Here is an 18,973-nt window from a genome sequence, read left to right as displayed (position 1 = left end):
CGAATATCTACAATTGCTGTTTTCTTTGATAATATCTTTACGTTTCATTTCGAACATTATTAATTGCATACGATTGAAAATGGTCGGCATTGTGGTTTATTAAATACTAAGTAGCTTTACTACTCGGCTTCGCCCGAAATTTAGAGTCTGATTTCATATATAAAATTTTTTTTTGTTGTTGTGCAAATAATCACATTCATCTGGATTAGTCAAGCATAATAAGCTGAGGCATATTTCGTGATCCCAGAGTTTATCGTTCGAAAGTTTTTAGGCGACAGATAAACACAACAAACATATTAGTAATTTTCTGCTTGATACATCAAGATTTAGGGTGTCGAAGAACAGAAGCCTGAGAACTGAACTGATGTCTCATGATTCCGTTTCAACGTGCATGTGTTGTTTGATGCTTGACGCAGACCTCGACGTGCATGAGGCCCTCTACTTTATTTCACTTAAATTTTGTTTCGCGCATTTATTCTTAATCATACTGCAGTTCCTAAGATACAATGCGCATAAGGTCTTATTACTCGAGACTCGTTATTAGCCAGAATACAGTGACTTTTTACTTCAGGCTCTGGAGATTGCAACTTCCTCGCTTCGAGCAGATCTTTGGAGATCTCGGGGTCGTTACCTGCAGTCTCCAGGGTCAGAGCTTCCTGTTACCCCGAGCTTCCTAAGTCAGAGATTCTGTACCATAATCTACCATTGTAAGAACACCCCTTAATACTAAATTGCCAAGGCAAGGCTTCGAAGGTTACAACTTTTCTCTCACCCTCGAGCCTTCAACCTATTCGCCCCATTTTCGTGCTTCCAAGCCTGCTAATCAATGCCTTGGAAACTGCTCGAGCTAAACCACGAATTGCTTCCACGTCAACGTAGGTACATAATAACTGCGAGGTTTAAGGAGATCGTCAAGCACGTTGTCGTATCCCCTGCAACCGAACGCGGAATAGCCTATTCGCGTCGGCTCGTGTTTCCTCCTTCTTCCTCTCGGTCCCGTGGCTCATAAAAAAAGCACCGGGAACTTTTTCGATCAAACTTACATTATATATCACGCGGGCTGCGTTACGAGCCAAACAGTGACAATGTGATAACCATGGGTTTTACTGCGAAATTGCGTCCACGAACTTTCCGCTTTACGTCGTTGTTGCTTATGAAACAGGAAGCTCGTCCAGTCTCATCGGGCGGACGAGTGTAACGTTCTACCTGTGAACCGGGGCGCAGATTTTCCTATCAACTTTTATCCACGCCGCAATTCTATAACGTCCCATGTGGCGGTCGTTCCTGGCGATGGAAAGTACAGAAATATTAAGTAATTCCCACCTGAAAAAGTCCCACTGTTATATCACCAATATTATAATAAAATTAAGGGATATACCTACCTTATCAGGACGTTAGTCCAGCAGAAATTTGCCGTCGTAAAATTATCGATAAGCTGGCCATCATTAACGCGCAGCTTCCTCCGACGAACAGTGTCGAAGGGTACGGTTCCATTAATTATCCAGATTCAATTTCCAGTGCCCACAGGTCGACTAGGATGCCCCTGTGGCAAGACTGGAATAATCTGCGCGAGCGTATAATTATTTGTCGTGTTAAATGCTCGTCGATCAGGCGCATAATGGAACCCAATAAATCGCGCGCAGCATTGTCCAGCGCTCGGGGGAGGATGCTTTCCGATTTCCGTGGATATTTTGCAATATTGCCTAGCCAGCGTTATATCCTGCAGGGCATGTAGAAACGAACGAGCTGTCCCCCGTTGATGAACAGCCTAACATTAAAATCTATACCTATTGACGGTGTTTTGACGCGCTGGCACGCGAGCGCACCGCCGTTCATCGCCTGTCGCAGCGAGCGTTGACTCGAACACGGAAACAGGAAAACACCCTGCACCCTGTTCCCTGCGGTACATTTTTATTCCCCGCGCGGAGGCTTTCGGTGCGGAATCGAGGTGGAAGCATTTCCTAAAATTTAGTAATTGGTGGTAGCTACCAGATTGACTCCTCCTCGCACGATTCTGCCATCTCCTTCAAAAGGCAGACAAAATTGACGCGCTAAGTGACTCTGTCCGTACCTTATAACTTTAGTACAACTATAATGATATAGTTTATATTGTAAGTTATAAAAATTATAACCTCGCTCTTCCATCATGTAATTTTACTTTATGTAACCAAAGGGTCTGGGTTTAACGGTAGACCTCCTTATAATATACCGTTTGGGTAGACACCCTTTGGTTACATAAAGTAAAAGTACATGATAGAAGAGCGAGGTTATAATTTTTATAGCTTATAATATAAACTATATCATTATAATTATACTAAAGTTTTAAGGTAGAGACAGAATCACTTAGCGCGTCAATTTTGCCTGTCTTTTGAAGGAGATGCGAGGTTTATTACTATTAAACAATAGTAATAATACTAATATTACTAATTTAATAACACGCGTGCCCGTTTTAATGGCTTTCCTCAAGCCTGACGAAAATTTAATTAACCTGACATTATACCGACCACCCTCTTACTCCGCGTCGGACTCATTCTCGCGGATAATCGTCGGCCAAAATATGTTAGTAATGACGACTTCTCAATCAGCATTGTGCGCGCCGACTGAAAGAGCCATTGAATGGAACGGGCACCGCCATTAACCCAGATCCGAAACGTCAAGAACCAGTCAAGAATATCACGTTCTACGCGCAATTTCGCCAACACTTTTCCGCGGAATCGTTGCCGTTTCGTGCACCCTATCTGCGCGCAACGACTTTTGTTCCGTTCATTGCCAGTGTGTTCGGCGGCATTTACGACCCCGCCGAGTAATTAATTACGCGAAGGCCGATACGCCGAGAGAAGGACAGGAGGGCTGTAGAAGAGGCGAGCGGGAACAGTTCGCAGGTCTCGCGCTAGAGCCGGGGATATTATTATATACGCTATTCGGGGATATTAAATTCTGAAACGCTGAACGGGCTGTCCCGCCGCGCTGGAAAACACGAACGGGCGCGATGACTAACGGTAATACGCTTCTAACCAAGAATTTATTAAGTCGCGGGCGGCGCGACGGAGCAAGTTAGTTTAATCCTGGTGCAGCGGTGCTGCTTGACTTAATTTTAATTACTCGTAAAGTCGTCGGTGCTTGTCGAGAATTGGACGAAATGCTCACGGCGAAATGTAATCGGATGCAAACGCATGAGCGGAGTCCGATGCAACAAACCGTGAAGCTTGCGTTTTTTTTAGACCAGCTAAAATCTCCGCGGACCGTGCGTTACCTCTTCTGCCCGTGTTTCGCGCAACTATGCGCGTGAAATAATTATAAGGAGCCCGAGAGGCCGAATCAAATTTACATCGACATTTTTTCCGTCGGCCGTGCCGCGCTAATCCTCTTCCACCGTACGCGCGTGCATAAATGCGGAAGAGAAAAGGCCGTGAACAAACGAGCGCGCGAGAAATTAATGGAAGCAAATATTTTGCGGAATTAAGGTGAGTGTACAGGAGGAAAGTCATCGACAAACATAAAAGTTAACATAGCAACCAAGTGTCAAAGCTGTGCCTTCCTCAATCGTCGTTTATTAATCAAATACACGGATGAGCGTTTCAATTAAGGGGTCATATACGTTTCTCAGCGCTAAAACGTAGCCAATGTTTGCGAGTGATTCAGGGATAAACTATTAATCCGATTGGAGTAATCCTTTTTGCGTTTTATAGGTATATGTTTATATACTTATGGTTATATACCTCAAGTATGAGAATTGGAAAATTGTTAAAAAAATTTAAAAAAAGCAGACGCCACATATTTAAACATTTTCCTGCTCTCAGACCTGCTTTATAATCTATAAACATGTACCTATACAGCACAAGAACAATTAAACCATTGGGACTAATTGTTTGTCTCTGAATCACTCCCAAACATTGATCACGTTTTAGTGCCGAGAAACGTGTATGACCCCTTAATAACAGTGTCTCACCAACTTCTCCATCACGTTACACTGGCAATCTGTAAGAAAGCCAATCGAATTCCTGCCACTATCCTCGCTCCAAGGGACCAAACACCAGAAACACCCCAAGAACGAGGTGAATGAAAAACACCCGGTCCCTGGGACTACAGAAAACGTCCCAAACCACGTGATCATCGTCCTCCACAATCAACGAGCCTTCAGAGCCCGGGGAAGCTACCCACGTGCGCAGTACGACGTTCGTACCCCATGGGGCGTCTAGGAACTTCTACAAAGAGGAGCTGGAGAACCATTAAACGGTACAAGAGACCGACAATGGTCGTGGCGAGGCGACAAAGGCGATCCGACCACGTTGTCGACCCGTCTCCTTCAATCCTCCGTTCTTCATTCCCTCTTTTTTTTCCGCTCGTCACGTCGCGGGAGGAAAGGTGGAGAAGGATGCGAGGCTGCCAGTGGCCCGTGGAGTGGGCGGGCATATCAATTACAGCGGTGGCTCCGCGTTAGAGTTTTCCGGAAATTCGCGTAGTAAGTCAAGCCCGGGGGCGACACTGGAACTCGGCCCCCGGAGGGCGAACAATGCCCGTAGGTCGGCCGCTTTTGCATTTGCATATGAATTGGGGGAAGCCCCAGGCGGCGACCTACGGTCGCCACCTCCGCAACGGCTCGCAGCGGCCGCAGAGCACGGCCATCCCTGCCTCCCTTCGAGCTTTCTTAGTCAGCCAGCCTGGGGCGACGAAAGTGGGTGTTCGCCACCACCATCGGCTGGTGGATAGTTCGAATTACCTAGACGACGCTGCCAGATGGATACTTTGCCCGCTCGCCTGTCCCGCGTTCTTGCCTGCCCCGGGGCCATCGACGTCCTTAGACTCCGCGCGGCGGGGCGGAGGGTTAATTGAGCAGCGGTTACTCCTTCTTCCTTTCATCTATTTCGCTGGCGTAATGCACGCAAGAAATGGGCAAACTACCAGTTCGTTTAAGGGCGGAGGCCTACCTAGAACCGTCAAAACAACATGCTTCTTTGGGATTTTTTTCTACATTAACCGGTAAAGTTTTACTATTAAGCATTAGTCTATTCGAAAGAGTACATATTACGGATATTGCAGTATTTTTTGTGGTAAAAAGTATTGAAAGGTTTGTGAGTTATAGGCGATGCCCGAGACGTCCTTTTTCTTAGGATCATCCAAAATTGAAAATTCGAAATTTTTTAGATAATATCTGCAATTATCTAGGCGCTATCATGCCCAATTTTGGAAAAATTATTTTGAGACACAATAGCGGCTGTGCAAAGTTGAAGCATCAATATTTGTCAAAAAAATTACTTGTTTTTCGAGTGTAAAAAAATCTAGACAAGAAAAAGGAAACACTCCCGATAGCGCTTAGATTTTCAACCCTAAAAAAAGCCTGCAATGCCTCGAGTAAATCGGTTCATAAATTTTTTAGTTATGTGTGTCACCGGCTTTGAAAACATGATTTTGAGGAAAACGCGTTTAAAGTTTTTGGTCTGAGCGCTACATCGAGGAAGACCTACCTACTTACACGCGTATAACTTTGTCGATTTTGATCGGATTAACTTGACAGTTTCAGGGAATATTTTCAAGCTGTTATACTTCAAGAAAATATAAAAATTTCTAGATAGGCCTCCCTCCTTAAGAGGACGCTTATGTTTAGCTGGGGAAGAAAGGCATACAAGTACAACAGCACGATCAGAAGACTGCATCCTGGCGAGCGAGTGTGCGACTTGTGTCGTTTTGATCGTGAAACGTAATAGGTTGATATCGCAGCGAGCGGCTCACACGCTGGCAATCTCTGCGGCGAGAAGCAATTAGAGGCGACACAAAGGGGAATAGAGTGGCGAAGATGGCGGATTTCGATAGATTTATCGCCGGGACGCGTGTGCAGCCTCCTCCGTGGGGCGACTATACGTGGAAACTTCGCGTGGCCTTTGGAGTATCCGTATATACGTACTCTCGGTGGCAACAGAATGCTTGTCAGCAACTGGAACGCTGAGCGTCGCTAGCGTGCACTGTAAATTTCGTCAAATTTCGCCCTGCCGTATGTTAAAGTTTCCAATTCTCCGTGGACAACACGTAGGGCAGACGATGTTTCATGCTCGTGAACCTGTGCTTCGCGTTCCGTTTCGGCGCTACGAATATATACTTGGTCGTAGTTTTCCAATGCACCGCGTATACGGTGTCGTAAAACGCGAACTTCCCCCCGGAAAGGGAACAGCAGAAATCACCGTTTTATAAAAGTTTAATGGCTTCTCGTGTGTGGCGAACTTATTCCATCGTCGAGTCGATGCGTTTCCCTTCGAGGGGAACGCGCCTATCTGCCGGCAACTCCTAGGACCAGCAGTATCATGCAAACTGCATCTATGCGACCCAGCCACGGTGTTTACTCTTTCATTTCGCGAAGGAAGCGTATCCAGGTCCCTTCCTCGACACAGAGAACTTTCACCCGAATCGTGCCACCCACACACTAGCCGGGATGGGCCAACAAGTGAATGCAGGATAGACGAAGGATCGTGCCTGGGATCCTTCATGCATGTGCTCCTCGCTTCGAGGCAAGAGGCTGCACCTCGAAGACGATACACGCGTATCTCCTGAATCGTACATCCACGGAATATGCAGAGTTTATCATTCATTATATGAGCACGGCTCCGCAACACGCTTGGAATCCTGACAGTGATCGCGACGAGGAACCGAAGGGAAAGGAACTTGCATAACCGTGGTTGCAGCGTTCAGAATGGAGGCTCCTCCGTTGTTCTTCAGACTCGGTAATGCTTTTCAATTCTCTTCAACCGAAATTTCAAGTGCAGCGAGGATTAACCCAGGCTCCTGGTAGGTGCGGCGGGAAATACTCGACGGTACCGTTGCTATCGCAGCGTTAATGAGAAATCAGATTTTCGCAGGAGGTGCCTGCTGCTTCTATCCTTCCACCATGCGCTTCGGTATTCCTGTTTAACTTGCCTGGGCCTCCAGAATCCCGTATCACGGCGCTTGTCACCGTGGGAGGGCGAGCAAACAGCAATTAAGCTCTAACGACGAAGATACCATGGGTATTTCTTCCAAAACGAAAGCCAGGTGCGCGATCTGCTTGCACGAGGCCGGGCTGAGACCACTGTTTACAGCGGACGATAATCCGAGCCGGGGTATCCGTAACTTTGGTAGCATGGGAACCAATTAACCCGACGGCTCCGCCGTGACCCAGGCGCGAGCTACCATGCCGTAATCGGGTCAGTGGGAAAATTAGCAAGGACCCTGGAAAATGTTTCGGCTCGTTAGCGAGGCCGATACCATAAGAGGAAGAGCAGCGAAAACCTCTAAACCGGTGCCAACCACCTTGCGCATACCACGCTGCACAGCGACTCGGAGCTCTCAGAGCCACTAAGGTTACTCGAACTCCTAAAAATCTCAGATATCCTTGACACTCTTTCTCCCGTCCCCACCATACTGAAATGACGTGCGTGGCATCTCGCAAGATTTCCAAGGAGTTATTCCGAAGGAAACTGCGACTGTATTCATGCAAACGCACTCGGCAGCGTAGTGTTTCGCAATCCTCGCATCAAAAGTCAGCAGAGAGTTGTCATAGGAGTCGACGATGGAGGACGGGTCGCGATGGTATCTCGGTTGTTTTGAGATTCCAGGGATGGAGGTCAAGGAGGTATCCTGGGTAGCGTGTCGACGCCCCCCACCATCCCTTAAGAAGGGAGTAGATCGTGACCTACATACGCGGAGGGGTCGTCGACTCTGGGGAAGTGGGTGACGTCGCGTTCGTGGCTCCAGAAGGGGCGAAAAGTAATAGAAACGGGAACGACGAATATACAAAGGGGAACGTGCACCTTGAAATTCGCGGGAAACAGAACTATTCGTCCTTAGCTGGCTGAAACTATCTCCGTGGAATTTATCTGGGGGACGCTCGGATTTCGACCCCTTTGTGGCCAGTTGCAATGGGTCACCCTCTGTCCGACCGTAGGGGTAAGTAGCTGCCGCGCGTCTACATTTTGGGATCGAGTGGTCCGAGCGAGTTGGAAAATGTGGAATAGTTGGGGCTGCCACTTCTGACTTTGAGGAGCCTCGCGACGAGGGTAGAACGTTAGAGTGTAAGCAACGAATGCGCGGCATTAATATCGAGATGTATCGCTCAAGCTTTACTCTTCTTCTCGAAGAACAGCGCGTCTCTTTCTATCGCGATATTGCCTGGAAATCACTGGCGTACACACGGGACAAAGCTTCAGTTCATATGCTCCTCCAAGCAGCTGAGCTTCTATTTCGGTTCCCTTCTTCGCATTTCCTCCTATTACTTGTCGCTTCCTGTATCCTCTGCGATGCAAATATTTCATGGTCGTCCACCGCGCCACAGGAACACGCGTCGGGGTGAGTCGAAAGGACGGAGGGCTCGGAAAGTGGATTTGTCAAGTGGTTAGGCTCTGGAGCACATTGATCGAGCTAATACATACACAGTGGAGAGTCATTGTCTGCGAGGGGTATTTGAACCATCTGAATATTAATTAATATCAACTCGCTCGTGGAAGACAGAGCCATCGAAGGCTATTGAAGATCAAACACCCAATTGTGGGTGGGTGGAAGTGACCCTTTCGGGGGAGGGGGGTCTTCGCTTAATTAAAATCTAGCCTGTACAAAGTTTCGAATGAAGGGAAGCCGCAGGAAGCCGATGGACACTTTTCAAACAAACCTTTCAGGGAAACACTTCGATTTGGAATTAACTTCTCGACTCTCTCGACTTCCTCGAGGCATTACCAAGACCCTGTATTAGCAAAAGCGCGGGGACATTAATTTTCCCCGAAGAAAGCCCAACGAATAACACCCTGTGAAATCGCTCCGCTTGGAACAAATAGCAAGACCGCGGTAAGACTTGAACGGATTGAAAGACCAATTAAAAGAGCACCGCGATGAAATTTAACGCTGAAGCGATCCGCGGAAAATAATCGAGCAGCGTTTAAGAGTGGCAGTTCCATTAAGTCGAGCGATGGAAATTACCAATCGCGCCCGGGGAAACGGCGTCAACAAAATGAAATCGAAGCAAAGTAAACCGCCTCCGCTGCCACTCAAAGCGACCCGTTCCTTTTATTTTGCTGGAGTGTCGCCGGCAAATCTTATTTAAGGCAGATTTATCGCCAGCCCGGGCCTGAGATCGAGCTGGGATATTACGCCGGACCCGGATGCGCCATTCACGATGCGACTCCTCGACTCAAAAAGTGTCATAACTCAAAAGCGGAGCGCCTCTTCGAGCACTTCCGCCGCTCCAGCAGATCGTGTGCCAGAATCTGCCCGCTCCGCCACCCCTCGCGCACCCTCTCCCCCTCGGCTTTCCACGATCGCGGCAAGTGTGTTTCACCCTGCGACAGAGCAAATGGAGACCCGTTGCTTTTTTGTTAATAACGCGAGGACCACTCGCGGGAATCAAGCATCCGAGGGCGGTAACGCGTTCAGCCGGGTTCCCTTGGCATAATGGAATCCATATCGAAGACGAAAGACGACGGTTCTTCGCTTCTTCTTCGGACGAATTTCTTGCCCGGCTCCGCTCCGCGCTCGGTACTGATGTTGATGGCGACCGTGCACCGAATGGTCCAATAATGAACGGAACCTCGAAGAAATCTGTTGCCAGACGTTCCAGCTGACGCGCGGATCTTTGGATCCGGAGATCTGTGTACCGTCGGACTAACGATACCAATCTCTAGGGGCTCCTACACTCAATTTCATCCCGGAGCCGGTGCTCGGGCACGCAGGCAGCAGAATCACGCTCGTTTGCGTGCACGCCGAGGGGATTACGCGGGAGGAGCCGCGATAGAAGCTCGCCTGCGGTGCCGAGTTACGATAATCTCGTTTCTAAACAGCCTCCTCGCGCTGGATTGCATCTTGGACGAAATGGAGCGTGCGAACGGCGGGCAGCAGCATCCAGAAAGAAAATCGAAACTCTGCTAACACAATCTGCCCGGTCTATCGTGCGTGACGAGCGACTGGCATGATCGATACACCCCGCGTCTGTCACGCCGGGACGAAGAAACGGGACGACGCTTTCCTGCGCTCCATATTCTCGTTCCCTCCCCCGGTTTCTCTTTGCCAGCGGACTCCATTAGCAGCGGGATTGCCTAATGCCCGCTCGAGCGAGGAGCCCGCGACTCTTTTTACGCCGGCGTGTCGGCCCGCTTGAATAATTGTGTTTTGCAACGTCCGCGCCGTCCAAGTTCCGGGCATGGATCCAAAGGAGAATTAAGCCGGAGGGGAACTTTTAAAGTGGTCCCTATAAAAGGAACACCGGCGTCCAGCGCGGGCGTACAGTTTTCGGGACGATCGCCGATGCCCGGTGCCGCGATCTATCGATCCGCGCGCCTGATCCCATCGCAACGAGTCGCGACGCGCCCCCGCAGTGGTATGGCTCTTAAAGTGAGTGTACATCAACGCGATTGACCATCCCTCATTTTTCGCCGGGCCGGAGGTGCGCGCGGGCGGCGCGCGGTGTTTCCAAGTGGCGCGATCGATCAATCGTTTCGCACCGTTTAATTATCGGACGCGCCGACGGAATCGTCCCGTCGTAATTTACCGGATGCCCCATCGGTTTCCGCGGACCCGTCGGCCAGTCGCTCCAACGGATTACGTTTCTATTCCCCGCAGAGGGTTCCTTCTAAATTCTTCCCCTATTGAACGGCGCTAGAGAGTCGGCGGCCTCCGAGTCTATTCCGAATAAATCTCGCTGATCATCGCTCGATATTTTACGTCTGCCCGGGGATCATAAGAATTGAATGTTCCTGGCAGCTGATCGCGCCCATCCTGGCCCTGTGGATGCTCCTCGACGCAGGGGTGGCGGCAGACGGACACGCGCACTCTTTCCAGCATTTCCACGGACCTGTTATAGGCGATGCCGAGGAGGTTACTTGGAAGGACAAGCACGGACACCATCATCGCGACTACGTGGCCCATCCGCACTACGACTTCTCCTACGGCGTCGAGGACCATCACACCGGCGACTATCATGGCCAGAAGGAGCACAGGGACGGTAGGATGAGCGTAATCCGAAGACGGATTAATGTACCTATCCTCCTACCTCGGTGTCTACTGCGTTTTCAGGCTCCGTAGCCTTCTCCGGCAGCTACTTTCAAGGAGACGATCAATTATATGGATCCATTCTTCGAGATAATACAAAACTTCGTGCCAGAACTATTCCTCGTCACACGCGTTTCAAGATTAAAAGCCACCTGTTTCGAGCAGGGCACGGCTCGGTTGCTCGCGAGATAGCAAGGAGCTGGCTCATCTTCGTCTCCTTTAAAGCGTCTGTCGTTAAATTAGACTCCGCGCTCTGGCAGACCTAACGAGATCGTAAAATTATGCGGAAGCAGTAATTACGCACGGTGGATTTTGGTTTCGGAGGCAACACGTTAATTTACCCGTGCCTGATTGCAGCTGCTTTGGCGGATTCCATTGAACGAAGGAGGATCGAAATCGTCCGTTCTTAATGCTCAAAGAAGAGCATTAACGTTGCATGCGACACGTTTGACGCGTTCGGAGAGAGAGACTAGAGGGACTGGCAGCCTCACTAGTTATTCGCTACGGTAAATTTCCTTTGGAGATAATTCGCGACACTGTGATGCTTCTGATGCACCTGAACTTCTGCCGCGTTGCCATGTTAATCCCTTAACTAGCTACGGCTGTCGGTGTAATTTCAGGGTGAGCCACTTTCTCGCATTCTAAACATTGCCAGGCGGGTTTAGTTCCGATACACTGACAAATGAATTGCACCAGAAGGAAGTAATATCAGTAAAGAATTAGTAAGAATCACTAAAGAAGGGATTAGTCCGCTGAATGGCTGACGATCACCGTTTAAACCTGCTTTCCCTGTTTCTCCTTCATTTCGCGTAATCGTAGAGGGGTTGGATTAAAATTACGCAGTTGCCTGCGAGGCAGCTTCCGCGGCGAGATACTCATCCCGGGATACATAGATTTCAATCTGCTTGTTTCAAAGGAACTCGATCGAGCGCCACGGTTTTCACGATTGCTTAAACGGATAGTAATTCTTCTGGCAATTGCGCTCGGCTAAACGAAGCCAGGCGTCAAGTTTGGAAAAGGGGCGGGCTCGAAGCTGCCTGTAACCGCGCAGTCGAGCGCAATTCCCAGCGTCTGAAGCGTTTGCGGAGTGCAGCTGCAATGGAACTACCCTCCAGTTGCAGCGCGATTTGCCATGCAACGAAACAAATCCTCGATCTCAGGTTCACTTCACGCGACCCGAGTCGCTAGAAACTCGCATGCAATCGCACTGGAAATTATTATGCATAAATTATCGATTCCACGCAGGCGAGGAAGTCGTCGGCGAGTACACGGTGAAGGAACCAGGCGGTAACGTCAGGACCGTCAAGTACCGAGCTGGAAAGGACGGATTCTTCGCGCACGTTCTCAACAGCCATGGGAACGACCACGACGGAGGACATCACACGTAGGAACACCTTCGCAGCCTCCCGCATTGCCAAAGTATACTCTTTTCGTCGCAGTTGTTCTTGTTACGCGACTTTAATAATTGTTTCGTTCCTGTTGCTCTGAATAAAAGATCGATTCAAAGATCGTTTCATTTCTGTCCCGCGATTAGACACAGAAGAAGGGCACTCCGACAGGGGTGTCGCAGCGTCGTTGTCAGAAAGCTTGGGATTCTGGACCCCGTTGTTCCCCGGCGTTCTGTATTTCCATTCAAAGTTGATCGCGATTCTCTTTGAGAACAAACAACGTTGGATGGGACGCCTCGCAATTCGCCGGGGTACCCTCCCTTGAAACTGCGCGACCGCGATCTCAATGGGGCGTGCCAGGGACAAAAGTGTCCCGCGCGCGCGAGAATGGATTCTAATCGCGGGGCGAGAGTCGAAGAAACAAGGTTGAAATCCCGCTCGTTAGCGGCGCGCGATTCTGAACGTAGCAAATCGATCTGCGAGCGGCTGAATGAGACGCACTTAATTGCGTCCGGGCACAATGCCCCGCGCCCACAATGTGTCCCGCGCACATTCGCCTTGTTGTCCTTGGCGGTGCATTAATTTCGCCGCTGGGAAATGCATTATGCCCCGTCGTCCATACCGTCGCGACAAAAGAGTCGTTTGCACCCGACGTTTCACGCCTACGACTGCCGCTCGCGCGAACCGTGCCGCGCACTTGCTGCTGGAGCGAATTTAGAGTCCAGAAGCGACTTCGGCGGAAAGTGATACTTTCGAAGATATCTGACACGTATTTTTTTTTTATCGGCTGACATTCACGGTGAAGGGGTGAAAATGGGCCTCAAAGTTGAGAATGGTGTAGATTACAAAAATTTGTGTATTTTCTAATAAGGAATACAGCTGTGGAAAAAAATTAATAAAGAAAATGTAGATTTTTTAATGTATTATTTAAACAAATGGAATATTTTGGAATCTGTTAGCACAGTTGCATTCCTTATTAGAAAATACACAATTTTGCCATTTGCACCTTTTGCAGTTTTCCTAATTTCCAAGATATCAGCTACCAAACATGTTTCTCACCCTCAACTTTCAGGACTGCTTTCACCCCTTCAACACGAATGTCAGCTGATAAAAAGAAACGCTGCGAAATATTTTTGTAACAACTACTTTCTACCAAAGATCGCATGATATTCGGTGATTGTCAGTTCGATATGTTCCCTTGTGAGTTCAAAGTATTTACAAGCGGTCATCGTCCCATTTATTAAGCACTTGCCCTTGTCCTTTCGTTTTGCTATTCACTTTCACTCGCGAATTCACGTAACGTATACTAGTTTCTAGAATAAAGTGAAATATGGTCGCAAAGTTGAGACCAACATTCCAGAAACACACTGTGCAAACAGCGAGTGCATGCGTTACATTAAAATGGCTTCTATCCACGGTGCAGAGAGGGTATTACCGCGAACACGGGAATGGTACAGAAAACGAGTGGAGTGGTGGATAAGCTTCTTATCCCCGTGGCCGGGAAAAAGCCTGGGAATTAACAAAAATTGAAAGATGTACGGCAACAGCGTAATTCAGCAAATTGTGAAGCATGGATGTAATAATCGCCGCCGGAACAGTGCGGGAATATAATGTAGCTTAATGATAATTACGCGTCAGCAAAATAACACAAAGGGGAATAATATAATGGCATTCTGCCGAAAGAATGATTGGGCGGATGAATTGCGCCGTGCTCGGTTTCAACGCGCCTGGCATTACCCGCCGCATTACGTTAATTTGACTTCGAGATCGAAGGGACTATGGATAGCCCCAAGAAGCTTAGTTTTAACTAAAATTTTCTTCGTCGTCATGATATTCCGCGGTTTCAATAAACGAGCCACGTAGATAATGGTCGATTGTTATCGGTAATGAATAGTGTTCACCCGTGTTTGACGGCTAATTGAAATTAGTTCCATTGTTCCCCCCTTGTTCTTTGTTTTATTGCTTCACCGTGAGCAGAATTTTCTCTCGCGGCACGGGAACTTCAGGCAAGTTACCGAGGAATCTTTGAAAAAGCTTCTCCGAGAACGAAGGGGAAGGAAAGGGGATGGAAGGCGCAGAGAAAACGGAGGCGAATGAATGCTCTCCGTTGTGGCCTGGCTATTAGCATTGAATATCGGGCGAATTTCTTTTGCTCGGCCAGTAGTACGACCAACGCGATTCTTCCAATTTGGACCGGCCGTAGCCTTTTGAAACCACTGGAGCCCGTTAATTCAGAGATTTCCCTCTCCTCTATCGCCGCGGGAAGACGAGGCGCTCTGTAAATACTTACCGCGGAATAATTGACAGTGCGATGACGCGGCGCCGACTTCTATTTTGAAATCCGGTTACCGCGTGTTGTCGCAGTAAACTCTGCGTGCCTGCCGAGAAGGGTGGGAAGAGAAACACCGGCTATTTGCCCGAGACACTGACTTGCCCCCGAGCCGCGCCGAGTCGAAGGCGAAACGTTCAATCTCGCCCCCGCGGATAAAGAAAATAATGCAGCCGGTCAGAAATCCTGCACGACGTGCTCCCTCTATCCCTTGAACCGAGTCGTTGCACGTCGGGACGTCGCTCACGGTTGCGAATAAACCCAGCGAGGGGAACGCGAATCAGCTTAGACCGCGCTACACGTTTGATACTCTCGGTAACCTTGTTTCTCAGGGCTGAAGTAGCACGAGATACGCGGCATAAAAGGGATTCGCGGATCCCTGACACGCTCCCGCAATTTATATCTTACACTGGCTGCCTCGAGTCTTCGTTACGACCCGTCCGACGGTGTCCTTTCTTTCCCTCCGTCGTCTCCGCGAACAAAGGATGAAATTAAAATCAAGATACTCATCTTCTCCGGGCTTATTCAAAGGGGAATGGTGTCCTCATTGGGAACGAGTCGCGGGATAATTCGCGAGGTCTAGTACGCTTCTCCTTCACAATAAACCTCGAATCTCGCCTCTGTTTGGTGCGCCATGCTTTCCTGCCACTTAACGATCCTGTCTATTTAGCCACCCTTGCGTTTCCCGAGCGGAGCCGCGCAACGGCAGCCGGAACATTTGTTTATGAAAGAACGGAATACTTTATTGTCCACCGTTGACGCGAAGTGGAGGCGTGGTTCCGCTTCATCTATAACAACTCCTCCCCCTCTAAGTTTATAATACCTTTCGTTCGCTCGCTTTACGTCCAATTTACCCCTGAAACGTAAGAACTCGAGCAGTCTGGCTGTCCCGCTCCGCGAGCACTAACGAAGCACCGTTCCGCGGCGCTAATTAACCGATAATCGCATAAAGAACCCATGAAATGAAAACAGGCCTGTTGGCTACGGCTCGCAGCGCGATCCCAGTTAATTTTCCCATTTAATTGAGCGCGTGACTGAAATTAAAGAGACACATAGCCGCGTCCGTCGGATATAAACGTCCACGTTCCGCTAATGAACGTTATTGAAACCTTTAGGCACGTGTGACTGGCTCTAAATGATCGCGAGCTGAAACTTCCTATTAGCCACCTTTCGTTCACGGTCTATCGAAATGAGACGAGGCTTCGTCGTCCGCAGAACTTCCATTAATATTACTCTCAATCGTAACCAAACAAGCAGCACAGTTGCACTCCCGCACGCACCTCGGCACCTGAACTCGTCCAATCGACATTAGCTTCCTTTATCTCTCCATTCCACTCTGCGTAATGACACCAGAGTGAAGGGAGCGTGGAAGTGACAAATGTCGATCCGCGTCTTGTACAGCAAAAGTCGACAGGATAATAGGTTGAAAATATCGCGCCAGCTGGATGGCCGCAACTGGTAGGCGCCTACATCGCGTAAAGGCGAATTCCGTCCGAATCGAGTCCTCGATATCAAGATCTTCCGGGCACGGAGCACGAAATACCCGCCGCCCGCTAATTGCTGGTTACTCTCCGGGAAACGGTGGAGCCCGATCAGCTCAGCTTTAAATAAATTATGGCAGAACGGACGGGAAATCGATCGGTGGTAGATCTGGTGTCCGAGCTCGCGTACGATTTCGTGTGTCAGCCGCGAGTGGAACTGATGGCTGTCTTTGCGTATCGCCTGGGCTAGCTCGGGAACGGGGGCGCCTGGAACAAAACGCGAATCAAGCTGCCGGGTGTCGTGATTGCACGTGAAACAGCACAACGTTGCTTGCGGTTTTCGACTTATCGATCCGGCCGGCTCGGCGGGTTTAATTTTCTCCGAGCGTCACGCTTGTCCCGTCTTAACGTGCGCCCGGTGTCCGAGCGGCCCATAAATACGTTACAGCCCGAGTGAGCCACATTTTTCCTCGGATGACAAGCTTCCATTGATATTTTCGCGAGACGTTGCCACGACGGCCGTTCCGGGGGTGGCCTAGCTCGCTGCCCTTGCGCGAGAATCCGGCCAGCTTGGATTTAAAGGGTTTAAAGGTGCAGGCGTGAGGCGATTCGTTATTACGTCGGTCAATAACTGTACTCAAAGCTCCAGGAAAAAAAAAAATAGTACAAACAGAGCTGCGCGTAAATATTACCTATACGTGTATGTATATGCACTTACCTTTGCTGGGAATCGTATGTACGCTCGCGACTGTTTATCCAAGATTCTCAGGCACGTTGGCTCGCTGGAAAGTTTGCCCGCGTTCCAGTATTTCCTGTAACGTTCGCCGGGGAACTCGACCGCCAAGGAACGGGAGCGCAGTCCACTTTGGGAAATTACTCGTAGATCATAAGAACCGTTTGCCCGCGGAACCGCCTATACGCTTAAACCGGAAGCCGTTCTTCTTCCTCGACAATCAGCCGCGCCGTCTCATTTTCAGCGATTTCGCGCATCGCGGGTTTATTTATCGAAAAATTCCCGGCGTCGTGGCACTTGATTTTTCTCTCTATTTATGTATCGATCCGTCCACGTTGCCTAGCAATCACATTTCCTACGAGATTCCAAGGAAGGGGGCAGCAAAAAGGCGTAACGGAACTCGAGTGGCTGTCAACGAGGTGTATCTAATTGCGCGCAAAGTGGTTTTCACTGATATTGCGCTTGAACACTCGGGAAAGGGAATTGAGGACTAATAACACGCAACAACGTCGCGCATCTCTTTATATAAAGATACCAAGGGAGACCCTGCATCTCAAAGATACTAACGCGTATCTAGCCACGAGACAGAAACGCTAGAAATCAGAGGAAAAAAGCCCGGTCCCGGTTGTTCGTTTTCTTGAAAAATTTGTATCGAGGCAGCTGGATCGCGATCCAATGGAACGGCCACGGAGGGACTACGCGGAACTAATGGCGGGATCCGAGGTGGGTCGCGAAGATTAAACGAGCATCGAAAGGGCGGCGGAAGCGGGACGAGGGTGGATACGTCCGTCGGCAAAGTGAAACAAATTGCCGCGAACGAGGCTCAGTCCGCCGACACGGTCGTTGATTTCTCCCCTAATTCTACCCGCGCAGAGACCCCGACAACTTTTTAAACTCGATCTCCGATCTTCCTCCCGTTCCGTTTCGAGTAATCCCCTAGCCACGTCGCGATTCAAGGCCGAGTATATCCTCGAGCTTCCTTATCCTCTTCCACAATTTTCCGCGGGTTCGTCGACCGCGGGAGGAAAAAGAAAATGGCTCGTTAGGGAATCCGCGATTTAAACGCGGGCACGGAAGCGGGTATCCCGCGATCCAGCCTCTATCGAGATCCTCGATCGTGAAACAGTTTAATTCTCACTTTTCCGCCGCTCCCCGGCAGTGGGCGCCTCGAGAAGGCAATTAAAACTTCCAAGCCGTTTCCTCGGGGACGTGCGCGAGCCGCGAGCAGGTAAACGGAGAATTAAAGTTTCGGAAACGAAACGGATACGACGGTCGTTACTTAGCGGGATCTCGCGAGACGCGTCTTTTCGAAAACCGCGGCCGACCGAGGAGTCCCATTAGCGTCACGCTATCAGGAAGCCCCGAGACGCTAATGGCCAGCGTTTGTTGCCGCGGCACGTTGTGTACGGATCTGGGACCGTGGCTCGCGAAGTGGATCGCGAATTTATATGTGGGCTCAGCGATCGACGGGATCCCGGGGTGGAATATCGCCCGGGGCGAATAAATTCCTGGAACGTTGAAATATTCCAAAGGAATTTCCCGGACCCGTCCTTATCTCTGGTCGCCAGGCACTCCTCTCCGCTAGCGAGGTTCGAATTTCCGACTGATGAATCGGTCACGGTGGACAGGCCAGTCCTGTTGTCTTAAAGAAAGCCATTCGTCTGGAATCTGGCTGGTACCACGGGACGTTCCATTTAACTTGTGGCTGCTTCGAGAGGGCGAATCTTTCGACGGATAAGAAACCCCTTTCATCGAGTGCACACGGTTTACCAGACTCCTCCTTTCGCCGGAGATTTCTGCTGCTAATCCCGCGTCAAGCGTCGATTATCTTTCCATGGAGCGCTCCTCTCCCTCCGGTGTTATTAGAAGTTGGGTGGAAGCTTGCCCGTTTCTTACGCCGAGAAACCCCACCGGGAATCGGTTCTCGCGATATTGATAGATGGCGCGAGGACGATCGGGACGAGCTTCTTCCCGAGCAAGAAACACGGTGTCCGTCCTCGATAGAGATCGGATAATGCCGCCGCCGTGGAATGGAATCGAA

At 49.6% G+C, this 18,973-nt stretch overlaps 1 protein-coding gene and 1 long non-coding RNA gene across 2 annotated transcripts; one reads left to right on the top strand and one right to left on the bottom strand.

Moving 5' to 3' along the window:
• Positions 1-514: 514 nt before the first annotated feature.
• LOC143376743 (uncharacterized) lies at positions 515-1,517 on the bottom strand. Its single transcript, XR_013087140.1, has 3 exons — positions 1,383-1,517; positions 1,044-1,284; positions 515-932 (listed from the first exon to the last, which is right to left on the bottom strand). It is a non-coding gene; the product is annotated as an uncharacterized LOC143376743 (long non-coding RNA).
• An 8,461-nt stretch (positions 1,518-9,978) lies between these two features.
• On the top strand, positions 9,979-12,458 carry LOC143376157 (cuticle protein 19-like). Its single transcript, XM_076826086.1, has 2 exons — positions 9,979-10,954; positions 12,247-12,458. Exons 1-2 carry the CDS (start codon positions 10,741-10,743, stop codon positions 12,387-12,389), a joined length of 357 nt encoding a protein of 118 aa, XP_076682201.1. The 5' UTR covers positions 9,979-10,740; the 3' UTR covers positions 12,390-12,458.
• The last annotated feature ends 6,515 nt before the right edge of the window (positions 12,459-18,973 follow it).

This window comes from Andrena cerasifolii, chromosome 14, assembly GCF_050908995.1.
Source record: "Andrena cerasifolii isolate SP2316 chromosome 14, iyAndCera1_principal, whole genome shotgun sequence".
NCBI lineage: Eukaryota > Metazoa > Arthropoda > Insecta > Hymenoptera > Andrenidae > Andrena > Andrena cerasifolii.
The sequence above is the reverse complement of the archived record's forward strand: the minus strand, read 5'-3'. Positions and strand labels throughout refer to the sequence as shown.

Bases quoted from the DNA above. Each gene is read 5' to 3' on its own strand.
- LOC143376157 (XM_076826086.1), top strand. From the start codon at position 10,741: ATGCTCCTCGACGCAGGGGTGGCGGCAGACGGACACGCGCACTCTTTC. The intron at 10,955-12,246 runs GTAGGATGAGCG...GATTCCACGCAG, and splicing joins CCAGAAGGAGCACAGGGACG to GCGAGGAAGTCGTCGGCGAG.